The 14,298-nt window shown below is 35.8% G+C and overlaps 2 protein-coding genes and 1 long non-coding RNA gene across 5 annotated transcripts; 2 read left to right on the top strand and 1 right to left on the bottom strand.

Moving 5' to 3' along the window:
* Positions 1-304: 304 nt before the first annotated feature.
* On the bottom strand, positions 305-4,720 carry tdg.2 (thymine DNA glycosylase, tandem duplicate 2). Of its 3 annotated transcripts, none has more exons than XM_056251059.1 (11): positions 4,553-4,720; positions 4,149-4,221; positions 3,619-3,920; positions 3,344-3,537; positions 2,478-2,547; positions 2,268-2,403; positions 1,875-1,957; positions 1,472-1,566; positions 1,218-1,389; positions 650-772; positions 305-565 (listed from the first exon to the last, which is right to left on the bottom strand). In XM_056251059.1, the coding sequence occupies exons 1-11, from the start codon at positions 4,557-4,559 to the stop codon at positions 504-506; spliced, it is 1,317 nt and encodes a 438-aa protein (XP_056107034.1). In that variant the 5' UTR covers positions 4,560-4,720; the 3' UTR covers positions 305-503. The 3 variants fall into 3 exon arrangements, with proteins under 3 accessions (XP_056107034.1, XP_056107033.1, XP_056107035.1); XM_056251058.1 differs by having other exon boundaries at positions 305-570; positions 4,553-4,718; XM_056251060.1 differs by lacking the exon at positions 4,149-4,221 and having other exon boundaries at positions 305-570; positions 4,553-4,716.
* Positions 4,721-5,685: 965 nt separating this feature from the next.
* Positions 5,686-6,349, top strand: LOC130085342 (uncharacterized). Its single transcript, XR_008807135.1, has 2 exons — positions 5,686-5,826; positions 6,133-6,349. It is a non-coding gene; the product is annotated as an uncharacterized LOC130085342 (long non-coding RNA).
* Positions 6,350-6,582: 233 nt separating this feature from the next.
* Positions 6,583-13,366, top strand: nt5dc3 (5'-nucleotidase domain containing 3). Its single transcript, XM_056251056.1, has 14 exons — positions 6,583-7,000; positions 7,998-8,182; positions 8,420-8,494; positions 8,569-8,624; positions 8,719-8,809; positions 8,966-9,103; positions 9,628-9,688; positions 10,145-10,247; positions 10,427-10,528; positions 10,629-10,710; positions 10,801-10,887; positions 11,176-11,316; positions 12,113-12,177; positions 12,892-13,366. Exons 1-14 carry the CDS (start codon positions 6,718-6,720, stop codon positions 13,145-13,147), a joined length of 1,725 nt encoding a protein of 574 aa, XP_056107031.1. The 5' UTR covers positions 6,583-6,717; the 3' UTR covers positions 13,148-13,366.
* The last annotated feature ends 932 nt before the right edge of the window (positions 13,367-14,298 follow it).

The following is a 14,298-nucleotide window of genomic DNA, read 5'->3' as shown; positions in this document are numbered from 1 at the left end:
TTAACTGCTTAATATTTTTGTAGAAATCGTGACATTTGTCAGGATTCTTTGATGAATAGAATGTTTAAAATAATGTTTATTTGAAATTGAATTTTTTTGTAACATTATAAATGTCTTTACTGTCACTTATTTTTTTTTAAGTATTAATTTCTTTAAAAAAAAAATCTTACTGACCACAAACTTTTGGACAGTAGTGTATGATTAAAGTTTCCTTAAAAAAATAATAAAAAAATATAGTGGCACAAAATTAGTAAAATGTCTCAAACAGAAAGTCTCGCATTCATTCAGGCAACAAAGCTTTGTTGCGCACACACACACAGAAATCATATACATTAAATATTCCAGGTAACAACTTAGCATCATCACTCAGGAACATAGCCAAAACATATTGAAATATTAAATAAAAGAATAAAAAAAATGTTTAGTTGGTCCTTCTCAGTACATGCAGTGTAGACAAACAGTCTTTGTGCCATAACTACTTTTCTCAGGTTGTTCGGCTGTTGCTACATCTGATGTCTGGAATCTGGTCTGCAAACGGCTGCATTGTCCACCGGTTGTCCGTTACCTGGTCTAGAGAATGTTGACAATTATTACGAGCACCTGACACATAAAATTGTTCATATTCTTTCCGAACACAATATGTATGTGCCTGTATCTGTAGAAGGATGGGCTCCAAACGCTTGCTGTGGTTCCCCCCATGATCCATGCGCACAGGTCTTCTCGTACTCAGGGTCATGCTGCTCTTCTTTAATTGCCAATCTTTTGGCATCCTCTAGAATAAACAATAACAAAAGACTTTGGTTAACAACATGTTTTCTAACAGCACATTAATAGAAAACTATTTTAAAGTCACCTTGGATTATTGCAGCATTTATTATAAATGATTTATCTGTTGTGCAAATCATTACTTTTTTCATTCATGTAACCCTTGTAATCTTTATTCAAAATAACTTCCCCTTCCCTCTTCTCTTCTATGACGACATGTTTACTGGAGCGAGAGCGGGACAACCAGTCACTCACATGAGATCGACCAATAGCAAACCACAACCATCCAAACAATTCCAGATGGAAAAAAACAAGTCCCGCCCTACATTTTTTTCTTGCTCGAGAAGCCGTTTAACTCACAATAGGGAAGAAATACATCACAATAGGGAAGAAAAGAAAAAAACTATAGCAACTTCCGTTTCATGCCGACTTTAAATTGTGAAACTCTTCACCTTTGGCCAGAGTCACATCAAATGTGTAGTTTGTCTCTTGGATCTCCTGAGTCTTCCCCTCTCCCTTCAGCTGATCCCTGAGATCTTTTAGCTTGATGTAGAAATGCACTTTGTCCTGAGCACGAGGAAACTGGGCACAGCGTGGGCTAGACGATGGCATCAGATAGCAAACCTGGACAACAGAACCTCATTTCTAATCAATATGCAACTTTAAACAGGGAAATTCTAAGTACTATCAAGAAAGAAACTCGTACCGTCTCCGTTTCGGGCACTTTGTAGGGCTGCAATCCGAACTCTAAGTTCTTGGCCTTCACTCCAAATATCTCCTTGCAAAAGGTTTCATAAATACCTGAAATAAAGGATTCAATTACACAATGGCCTGGTTTCACAGACAGATTAAGCCAGGATTAGGCCTTAATTAAATTAGGACATTTGAGTTGCTTTTATAAACGTGCCTTAGCAAAAAAACATTACTGGTGTGCATCTTGAGACAAAACAATGGCACTGACATGTTTTAAGATATGTCAGTGTAAGTTGCTTTCAGTTAAAACCGCCCAAACATACATTTTAGTCTGAGACTAGTCTTGAACCTTGCCTGTGAAACCGGGGGTATAAATGAGAGTTTAGACTTAACTCAAAACCAAATCGAAGACTTACATTTCCCATTGAACACAGCGATTAAAGGTCTGTATTTCTGGAGTTTTTCCAAAAGCTGGTGGCCACCTTCACGGATCTCTTTGCTGCAAAACAATACTTTTTTCAAATGTACTCACATCAAGAATTTTCTAAGGACTTAACATCAAATTAGGGCAAAAACACATTTTAAGGTGCAGTCGTATTTGTGAAATGTCAGCAAAACTTTCAATAGTATATAAATGTATGAAGCTCAGCCAATGTCAATGCGGCTAATTCGTGCGGAAATCCTTCGCCCTTGTGAAATTTCCAATCGTGTGGATTCCAATTTAAATGACTGGATTTCGTCTGTGAAAATTCGCCGTACAACGGTAAATGTGACCGTACCTTTTTCCACAGATAATGCTAAACTCTTACTTTGATAGGTCTTTACTCCCAGGTGTGGTCCTCTCCACCATATTGGTGAAACCAATGCCATAGCGTTCAGGTAGTGTCTGATCGTGCATGTGGTTCAGCTGTTCTTCAGTCAGCCCGGAAAGAAACAAGCACTTCCCTATAAGACATTCAAATCAAAAATCAAGTATACATAAACAACCTTTAACATGAAATCAGCTAAATAATACATACAAAAATGGTTCCCAGGATTTGGATAATGCCTTCCCTTGAAGGCTGACAACAGTCCAGGATTGATGCCGATCTATAAAATTAGCCAAAAAATGTCATAGAATAAATAAATTTAAACCAGATTTATATATACATATATATATATATATATATATACACACACACACTCTTACTAGCCACTTCATTAGGTACACCCGTTCAACTGCTTGTTAATGAAAATATCTAATCAGCCAATAACAAGCAACTCAATGCATTTAAGCATGAAGACATGTTCAAGACAATCTGCTAAAGTATAAACTAAGCATCAGAATGGGGAGGAAAGATGATTTAAGTGACTTTGAACATGGCATGGTTGTTGGAGACAGACGGGCTGTTCTGAGTATTTCTGAAACTGCTGATCTACTGGGATTCTTGGGTTTATAGAGAATGCGCTGAAAAGGAGAAAATATCCAGCGAGCGGCAGTGCCGTTGGTGAAAATGCCTTGTTGATGCCTGAGGAGAGTGGCCAGACTGGTTTGAGCAGATAGAAAGGCAACAGTAACTCAAATAACCACTCGTTACAACCGAGGTGCAGAAGATCTTCTCTAAACACACAACATGTCAAACCTGATGGCTACAACAGCACCTAGTTGTTGGCTGATGGCTACAACAGCACCTGATGGCTACAACAGCACCACAGAGAATTACAGCAGTTCTGAAGGCAAAAGTGGGTCCAAACTGGTACTAGCAAAGTGCATCTAATAAACTGGCAAGTGTGTGTGTGTATATAAACAAGTTTAAATGATTAATGAAATTATAAAAATAAATTTATAGAATAAATAAATTAAAATACAGATCAAATTTGCAGTCTATATAAAACAATAACTCACAATCAGCAAGTCAAGATTGTGTGTGATGACGTCTGGCAGCTTTCTAGACATAACTTCCTCCACTGACATGCCGTTGAACCGATCTAACGTCCTCTTTGCTTTCTTGGCAGACTCCTCAGCTTCTGTCCTTTCCTTTCCTTCACCTTTTAGAGGCCTTCCCCTTTTCTTTCCTTTTGCTGTCAATGCCGGAGGGGCTGTAAAACAGATATTTGATAAGTTGTACAAATGGGCTGCAGAAATATCCAGTTAAAAGGGCTGTGAGGAAAAGGCTGTACCTGGTTGTTGGACAGAGGGTTGATGATGATGATTTTGAGGTTGATCCAGATATGAATCTTGATGAGGTTGATCCAGATATGGATCTTGATGAGGTTGGTCCAGATATGGATCTTGATGAGGTTGGTCCAGATATGGATCTTGGTGAGGCTGATGAGGTTGATCCAGATATGGATCTTGATGCACTGCTAAATCAGTCATGATTTTGTCTTCCATGGGTCTCTCGGCGTACTGTGTGGCATTAACCAGCTGGTGGTACTGTGGCACCTGCTCCGGCTGGTACTGCTGGGGACTGGTTTGATACCTGAGAAAACAAAATTACAAAGAAAGAAACGCTGCACTTACTTGATACGCTTAGGAATAATCTGACCTTTTCCTTGTCAGTGCTTTCACATTTAACATACACCATCATATCCCATTTTGAGAGCATTTGTCGAGATGTTAATATTAATCACATTATCACATTAAATCACTAGTTTATTTCAAAGATGCATGAACTCTTTTGGGTTCTTTTTGGGCTGGGCAAACTTACCAATACTGAAGATAATCCATAGGGGCCGTCAGAGATGAATACTGCCTTTCTTCCATCTTAATTGGTGGTCTTACTTTAATAGATTAATATTCATGTTTATGTTACTAATATGCCAGCTGGTAAACCACACCTCCCTTTGTTTGATCTTTTGTTACATCAGTCCCGTTTTATTAGACTTTGCTTATAAATTAAACGTCCCAAGATCAAATAAAATACACATTAACTAGAAATGTACATATTTTAAAGACTAATTAGCCTCATGTCATGGGCAACACTTTAGGATGCAGCTAACTAGCTCATTGCATTCAATAGGCTAAGAGCTGTGTGTGGACGCATACAAGCATAAAATAACTCGTTTCGTTACATACAGATATATTTCTGTGCGTTTGGGTTATGAATCTTACCTGCCATATATATTCTTCAGACCTTTTCTGGCACATATCAGTATTTAATGCAGAAAAATATGAGCTAAATTATGCTACACATGATGAATGAAGCCGGTGTAGGTAAAAATGTCAACAAAGGTAAAGGCTAGATTCAAAATAAAAGTCCCTGTTACTGATCCAATTACATATTTTTGGACCTAAAGCTTTACATTTTTATTTAGTTATTATAGACGACGATTTAAAATTTGACGTTTTAAAATATCAAGACAAAAAAAGACATTCGTGCTGAACTTACATCCACACTTTTATACAATAAAACATTAATTTTCTAATGGTTGGCTTCACACTGTTGGACTCTACCATTATTTACAAAGGGGAAGTGGTATTTTTCTATTCATACATTTCTATATAAAACGCATCTTCTGGCATACATGAAATTACTACAGGTCAAATAAGTGACGAATAAAGTATTTAATAATTTTAACAAATTTTCATCAATTGCTTAGGGAAAATAGGAAAAATATTTAATTTCAGTACACCCCATGATAAACGTGACTTACAATCCTGCCAAAGCGACCATGTGAGACAGACATGTAACAAGAACCTTTACTGCTGAATGTCGAATAACGAAAACATGTTATTTCGACTATAATTTAACAAGGTTAGTATTTCGTTCTCCAGATTTGATCCGGCTTAATGTAGGAAATATAATCCTGTTGTCATTCAATTACACATTCATTTGTTGCTTCGTTTAAGATAGCTAGCAGTGATTAAATGACCTTATAGCAAAAACCATGTAATTAAATTGACTGATAAAATACTTATACTCACTTGAAATGTTTGTGTACATTATTTATTTTTTGAGTTGCTTCGGAATAAGCGTTGATTGACATATGCAACTGTGTTGTAGACTAGCTGTAAGGTAAACCTAGGAAAATAATAATGGCTTATTGTTATAATGTTGATACAATTTTTTTTTTATCTAAACATGTTTTATTGTTATTATTATTTAAAATAGATATTACATTATTTAAAATACTAGTAATGGGTTAACATAACCCACATTTTTCGTTCCTATTTAAAATCTAACACTATTAGTGGTGCAATTATAACTTCTTTTTTCTTTCTTTAGGAATAAATTCTCTTAATTGGCATAACACTTGTCAGCCAGCTGAGATTTAAGGATGCCAGCAGGTGTATCTTGGCCAAGATATCTAAGGATGTTTGCAGCCAGTGTGTTCTCAATGTTTGCTGGAGCACAGGTTGTGCATCAGTATTACCGTCCTGATTTAGTAAGTTTCCAGATCCGGTTTTGGGCTTTTTAATTTGTTTAGGTGCTTGTACAACTTCGATGCTTGTCTGTAAATGTGATTTGCTATTTGCAACCAATTTTATTTCTGTAATTTTACATATTGCCTGTAGGGATTTTACTTGACTATTTTATTTTTTAGGAATTACATGCATCAATTCATGTTCTAATTAAGTCCAGCAATGTGAATTATAAAAATAAATTAGATTAATTTTAATTTCATGTTGACTGTAAACACTATGTACGGCATAAACAATTTTTTTTATTTTTTTTCCTTCCTAAATCATAGACCATTCCAGATGTCCCACCAAAGCCTGGAGAACTGCAAACAGAACTTCTTGGCTTGAAAGAAAGAGAGACAGACTCTGTGTCTGAGAAACAATGACCCATTGATTTGTTTTTCATAGCTGTTTATATAAAACATCAAATCTTTTTTTCAAAGCCTAAGTGAAATAATGCTAAAGTTATTTTATTCTGTGAATAAAGTTATTTATACGTGTACTGTCTCCATTTGTCATATAAAAGACTTTCTAACTCAAAAATATGTGTCTTTATCTGTACAGTTGTTTTTGTGTTATAGACTAATTGAGAGTTTCTGCAACCATTTCAGATCTTGATGCTTTTATTTGGAAAAACTGAATTAAATATCTGGAAATTAAACTGTCTTAGTAAAAATAAGACTTTTCTCTGAAAAAAATTATCAACTGTTTTCGTCCGAATAGTTTTTTTTTAACAGTAGATAGACTTTTATTATGGAAAGCAGCCTGTAGCCGTGCAAACGGAAGTATGCATGTGTATATTTGAGGATGTACAGTTGAACGCACTTGCCTGACACTATCTATCATTCAGAAGGCAGCTCTGGTGCGGGGGAAATATGCCGACCTTGTCCTTGCCTCTTTCAAACCTGCTCAGAAATAAAGAGAGTTTTAAGAGACTGATCACGCACTTTAAGTATCTGCACACTAGAAGCGGGACATGGTCGGTCAACAGCAGCACTCTATTGACCAGACGCTCCTGGGGACCGATATGTGCTCTCGTGTCCCGGAGGCAGGGTCCCCTGGGAAAACTGACAGCAGGGAACATGTGCACCAGCTCCAGTGACGACAAGACCAGCTGGCTCTGGTCTGTTTACAATGAAACCAAACAGCGAACGCAAGGTTAGTTAGTATGTTATAGAAATGCCTGTTTCCTCTTAAGATCCTGGTGATCTGTCAGAGGACAAGACGGCTGTTTGGATGTTGTATATGAGCAATGCATAAATACAAACTTTTTTAAATTCTGTCCCAGTGTCATTTCATGTTATATTTTACTGTATTATATTATAGATTGTTAAAGTTGAGTTATTTATTGCTGTGATATGTGTTGGTCTCTGTATGCCACGATTGGAGATGTTATATGACTATAATGCATGCATTTATGTGCTTGCAAACCACATTTATGAGTGTGTGTGTATGTATATATAGAGAGAGAAAGAGAGAGTTGTTTTATTTAAATGCTATTATAGTATTTAATTTATTATATTTTGAATGCACTTTTGTTCAACTTTGAATTGATTTTTGTTTTGTTTTTACATCAATTTAAAGATGTCTATAGATCTGAACCATTTTTCTCAACACTTAAAGAAATATATCCTTGAGAATCAGTTGTGTCAGCATCAGCACAATTAATGTATATATTATGGGTAGAGATTGTCTTTTGAATATGTTCTCTCATTTTGAACATCTGTTTGTTTTTATATGATTTTCGTTGACTAATATTATGTGTAGCCTATTTGTCATTATTTTTACTATTGATAGTGGTTTTGTAATGTAATGTTTTAAAAATTGTGTGCACCTGCCCGGGGACTGCGGATGAAAAATAGCTTCGGCTAACTCTGGCACAAAACATCTTTTCGCAAGATTAATGTATTTTGTGCATTGTCCCTGATAAATAAATAATAATAATAAAAAAATAAATAAAAAAAACCCACCCAAGATCATATTAGCATGCAAAGAATTTCTTTTCATAATGAATGTCTCACTACAGGTTAATCATTATTCATTTGAGTTCCTTTTGAATTTATTCTTTTTATTATATGTTAAGCAAGCATAATAAAACTGTGAACTTAAAGGGTCAATTATTTATTAACACACAATTATGTTGTTTTTTCCACAGATTTAATTCCTGTGATATCAAGTAACTTTGTCAACCCAGACACCATCTTTGCCAATAATCAGATGAGTCTGCAGGACATTGAGATCTATGGCTTTGACTATGACTACACACTAGCTTTCTACTCCAGTCACCTTCACACACTCATTTTCAACATCGCCCGAGACATCCTCATCGAAGAGCACAGGGTGACTGACCCAAGACTTTATACATTAAATTACATTAAATATATATAGGCCTATATACACAAACACATTCTGTTATGTTAAATAATGTAATTTGTAATAATTCTGAAATCTGTCAATATTTTCCATGTGGTGGTGATGCCAGTGGCACAGAAATTACACACTTAAAAGATTTTCAGTAGGTTTAACAAATGAATGCCTTTGGAAACAATATTTTGTCTTTTTCTGTCCACATAACAGTATCCAGAGGGATTGAGGGAATATGATTACATCCCTAATTTTGTGATTCGTGGTCTGCACTATGATGTCCAAAAGGTATGTGTTCAGTCCTGATCTGACAAGTTATGCATTGAAAACTCAAGAAAATTCTAATCTCATCCATATTCTAGGCCTTACTGATGAAGATTGATGCCTTTCATTATATCCAGCTGGGTACTGTGTACAGGTAGAGTGCAACAAACATATCTACTTTGCTAATTTTATATATTATTATTAATCTCAAGATATGTTTGCTCATTGTCATGTCAATGTCTCCATAGGGGTCTTAATCCTGTGCCAGAAAAGGAGGTCATTGCTATGTATGAGGGTTCCCACGTACCCCTCGAGATCATGAGTGACTTCTATGGCAAGGTCTGTGTGCTTACCGTCTTTTGCTTGTCAAGGGGTTTGTTTGATATCTTAAAGGTGCGGTCACGCTATTCTAGTAGACCCCAAAAACCAAATCAAGACTTTGAAAAAGGGCATAACAGTTCTCCTTTAACACAGCTCTTCTGATCTCTCGTGCAGAGCTCTCACGGTCACACCATGAAGCAGTTCATGGATATCTTCTCCCTGCCAGAAATGACTCTGTTGTCGTGTGTTAATGACTACTTCCTGAGGCACAACATCGACTACGAGCCTGTTCATCTTTATAAAGACGTCAAGGTATAGTTGTTCCTCAAAACATCAACAATAAAAAAAATCAAGATTTCCTTCGCCGATATCAGTTTCTAAGGAGACGAAGTGGTGTCATATTTACGATACCGCAGATGTCAGAAGGCTCAGAATCTTTTGACCACACATTTTGGATAAATATGGCTCCTGAAAGGGCTATTTAAGTTTGTAGAGAGCAGCATGGAATGGTCTAATTTTAGAGGAAGCATTTGGAAACACCATCTGTGCCACGTGCCTGAAGAGAAGCAGTGTTACAGATGGACGGATGTCTTTTAGTGGGTCTACAGATCAATTTAATCAATATGAGATGCACATCATTGCTTTTATGTTCAGTCCTCCTTCATTATGCATTAACAAGTCTCAGAGGATTTATGACTGTCCCCAGATACAATGAGCGAGAGCTTTCACAGGAGGTGTCTGGTAGTGCGTCAGGGCTTTGTGCTTTGCTTCAGTGCTGAATATTGATGTTACGTTGGCTTTGATATTCTGCATCTGGTGTGTTTCTCCATTCCCAGGAGGCCATTGGAGATGTCCATGTCAGAGGGATTATGTATCGAGCGGTAGAGGCTGATATCGGTAATTTAAGCAATATGTCTATTTGAGAGATCTGACCAAATCTGTCAAGCATCTTGTGACATATTCACATGAATTGTTTAATAATAATAATAATATATCCTTATAAATATGATTGATAAATATGTAATGTAATATACATACATATATAAAAATGTGTGCTGTCAAATCGATTAATCTTGATTAAGCACATCTAACTTAAAAGTGTGTAAATATATATGTGTGTGTGTGTGTGTGTATTACACTGAACAAAATGAAAAAATTTTCGGGACCCCCCGAAAAGAAAAAGGTTGTTGATTGTGGCCTGTGGAATGTTGGTCCAATAAAAAAACTTTTATTATTATGGTAGTATTTAATATGATGGACATATATGTACCCACTACTCCCCTGTTTTGTAATCATCAGTGCAAATGATACCATTTAGATGTTCTTGTTATTCTTGTTTGTTCTTTTCTGCAGAAAAGTACATCTGTTACGGTGAACAGACACATGCTGTTTTACAGAAGCTGTCTAAGATTGGCAAGAAGATGTTTTTGATAACCAACAGCCCTTTTGATTTTGTGTGAGTGCAACCAAGCTACTAAATTGAAAATAAATTAAAAATAAACATCAATACGCATAAATAAATGGATCATATGAGAGACACCCTATTACAAAGAATTTATACAAAGCCATTGTGACTAACCGCTTGTAACAAACTGCTTTTTTCAAATAAAATGTCTTTTAATTTCCTTATTGTAGAGATCGAGGCATGAACTATATAGTTGGGAAAGACTGGCAGGACCTGTTTGATGTTGTCATAGTGCAGGCCGACAAGCCAGGCTTTTTCAACGACAGGAGGAAGTAAGTTCCAAAAATCCTAAGAAATCTCTGGCCAGGTCTGGCAGTGTTGCATCACTTCTAAATCAAAGTCATTCTGACATTTTTCCCCCGGTTTCTGAAGACCATTCAGACGAGTCACTGATAAAGGCGTGTTGTTATGGGACAGAATTCACCAACTTGAGAAAGGGCAGATCTATAAACAGGTAATCTTTCATGGCCCAGTGTTCAGCTGCCAGCTGTTTCTATTCAGTGATGATGGTGGAATCTGATCTGTTCACTTTGTCTGCTTCCAGGGAAACCTGTATGAGTTTTTGCGGCTTACAGGATGGAGGGGCTCAAAGGTTTTGTACTTTGGAGATCACATTTACAGTGACCTTGCCGTAAGAATCAGATTCTGTCCTTTTCAACATATACACAAACATATTATTGTGCTTTGATTTGATAATAAGCATAAAAACACAGATATTAGGTATAAAAAAAATTGAACTGCTGTTTTCATCACAATGCACTCAGAGGGTCGGTGGTAGTTCTGTCTTACTAATATTATTTGCAAGTCAGAATGCAAACATGTCTCAGCATGCCCTGTATAGATATCACAGACAATGACTTGGTCTTCTGAAAGTATTGTTTTTGATTTTGTAATGAGAATTATGTCATGATGTGGGTAGGACCTGACCCTGAAACACGGTTGGAGAACAGGAGCTATCATTCCTGAGTTGCGTAAGGAGATCAAAATCATGAATACTGAAGAATACGTCCACACCATGACCTGGCTGCAGGCCCTGACCGGGCTTCTGGAACAAATGCAGGTCAGACCACTTTTTTGCGCATTAAAGCAAACAAAAGGGGACGCTCTAAAACAGTGTTATTCAAATGGCGGGCTTGGTTCCACCCGGACCGTGGGACACAATTGCACCATTTTACCTATTCTACCGATTAAAGATTAAAATCAACGGAGCGGTTCACACCACAAGCACTGCTGACGCAGTTATTTTAAGTAGCAGAAACACGGTGTGCAGCAAAATAGATACTTTCGCTAAAACACTGCAGAAAACGAGAATGTAGCTAATACAATTATTTGTATCTGTCATACAGATGACTCTGACCGTTTAAAGGTGAAATATTATGCCCCTTTCCCCCAGAATGTGTCTGTGTGAAATTTCAGCTCAAAATCCCCCCCATATCATTTATTATAGCTTGTCAAATTTGCCCCCTTTGGGGTGTGAGCAAAAACACGCCGTTTTTGTGTGTGTCCCTTTAAATGCAAATGAGCTGCTGCTTCCCGCCTCCATTCAGAAGTCTGTTTCGTTCGATACAAAAATAAAACACCCGAATCTCACTCATCCAATTTTGATTTCTCATTTCATGAGCCCTTTAAGTGCATGTACATTTTAAGAACTGCTGAAGATTACATTTAACAATGTTATTACATTATTATTGTTTTTAAAAGTGAACTTTGTTTTAACATTAGATGAGTGCAAAGGTAATCTATAGCGTAAATAAGCATGCAAATGTCCAATATTGACCAAGTTAAACATTCTCTACGCCCAATGAAATTTCCACCGAGCTAGTTTTGCTCAAGCTGCATTTGTCTTTATGTGGCAGGTGCACCAGGACCCTGCGTCACAATCAGTGATCCAGCAGTGGATCAGTGAAAGAGAGGATATGAGGTAACTAATCTCAGATTAATCTTTAAATTTCTTTTTTACACTTCGACCAGTGTTATTTTAGTACCATTGAGAAACTATTATAGTTTTCATTCATATGTACAATTAGTTTGTATTCTTATATTATCTGGTTTTATTTTAAATTTAGTTTAGTTTTAATAATGTTGCTGTTTTTGTTATTTTTATTGTTATTAGTTTTTGTTTTTTAAAACATGTTTATATCGTTTTTCAAAAAAAAAATATTTTCAGTTTTAGCTATTTTAGTACATCAAGTTAAATGAAAATGAGAAATGTTGCTTTGGCAACTAGCTGAAATTAAAATAAGCTTATGTTTTATATTAATTATTAATTCATATTAATATTATATTTATGATTTTATTTCATTTCAATTAACTTTTTTTTTTTAAAGTTAAATTTTTTTTATTTATTTTTTATGGTTTTGATTTTAGTTTTAGTTAAATATAATAATACAGACACACATTTCGGTTCATTATAGAGGAATGTGGCGTTTAAAATCATTAATTACACAACATTATTTATCTTCTAACCAATGTATAGAAAATATTGATGGCATAGAGAAAATTATACACTGTAGAAGAACTTAGTTTCTTCAGGCATAATGACTTGTATTTTATTGTATTTGATTTCCTCAAATTGAGCTTGAAATGGCCAATTCTTAAAAATAACCAATTCTTCAAAATAATTTGTTGTTAACAGGTTACGGACCAAAGACATTTTCAACGGCAAGTTCGGGAGTCTTTTTCGCACGTACCACAACCCGACCTACTTCTCGCGCCGTCTCTCCCGCTTCGCCGACATCTACATGGCGTCCCTCAGCTGTCTGCTGAACTACGACCTCCAGCACACCTTCTACCCCCGACGCACACCCCTCCAGCACGAGTCTCCTATCTGGCCCGAGCAGACCAGCTTCCAGAGCCACAGGACAACCAGCGGGTCCCAGAGAGAGACTTAAGGACAGAGGCTTTAAAGTGTACGTACCACAGAACAGCCACGGTTAGATGTTACATCTCTTCCGTCAGATTCAGCATGTAGTTTTGTTTCGATAAACGTGAGTCGCTTCAAATAATATAATTCTAGTGTAGATCTGCGCTGTGGTACATGCAATCTGTCGATACCTTAATTTTATATGTAACCTTTCTTGTAAAATGGATGACAATGGAGTTTACATGGATAAGAGAGGACTTGAGGAACTTCGTGCTGTTTTAATGTGCCTCGGATAGATTTTATTTTTACATTTTGTAAGTCTTTCTTTCATCATTGGCCTTCATGAATCCATCCCCATTAAGCTTATTGAAAGATTAAGTGAGTGGATACTTGACTCAATCAAACACGTTTTCTTTTTTTTCTTTTTTTCAAAGTGAACATATTGAAGGGTTAAAGTTGATTCTGAGCTGCTGGTTTCAGATAGCTAATGAAGAACAAAAGGGAAACTCTCAGGAAGATAGACGGACACTATATTCATCTTGAAATTATCATAAAAATAACTTCAGTGTTTAATGTTTTAAAAGCCTTACATACTGTGTTTTTAGCAATATATGATGATAATATACAATGGGCTTCAAAAGTGTGAGACCACTAGTGAAAAAAATACACTACCACTCAAAACTGTGGGGTCAGTAAGAATACATTGATCAAAAGTGACAGACATTTATAATGTTACAAGAGATTTCTATCTCAAATAATTGAATACATTTTACTCCTCAATAATGACTGCTGAACATTCAGCTTTGCCTTCACAGGAATAAATAATTGTAAAAAATATATTAAAATAAAAAAGTGATTTTAATTGGTAATAATATTATTTTCTTATCAAATAAATGCAGTGAGAGACTTTTTCAAAACCATAAAAAAAATCTTGCCAACCTTTGAACGGTAGTGTATAATTTGATTTTATTACAAATTATATTAAGTATAACAATTAAGTTTAACTGAATTTTTATTATTTTTATTATATACTTTTCAGGTTTAAATTCAAATTTTCAATGAGGTTTCAGATTTTTGCTCACTCCTGTATGTTTTTGTCAAATGTTCACATTGTGTAACTGTTTAGAAATCAACATTTATAGCAGAATAAAATATCAATAGTTGCTGTACAATGAGAGT

The sequence above is a fragment of the Rhinichthys klamathensis genome, unplaced genomic scaffold (genome assembly GCF_029890125.1).
Source record: "Rhinichthys klamathensis goyatoka isolate OS25496 unplaced genomic scaffold, OSU_Roscu_1.1 h1tg000076l_1, whole genome shotgun sequence".
Classification (NCBI taxonomy): Eukaryota; Metazoa; Chordata; class Actinopteri; order Cypriniformes; family Leuciscidae; genus Rhinichthys; species Rhinichthys klamathensis.
This window is presented reverse-complemented; position numbering and strand designations above follow the sequence as displayed.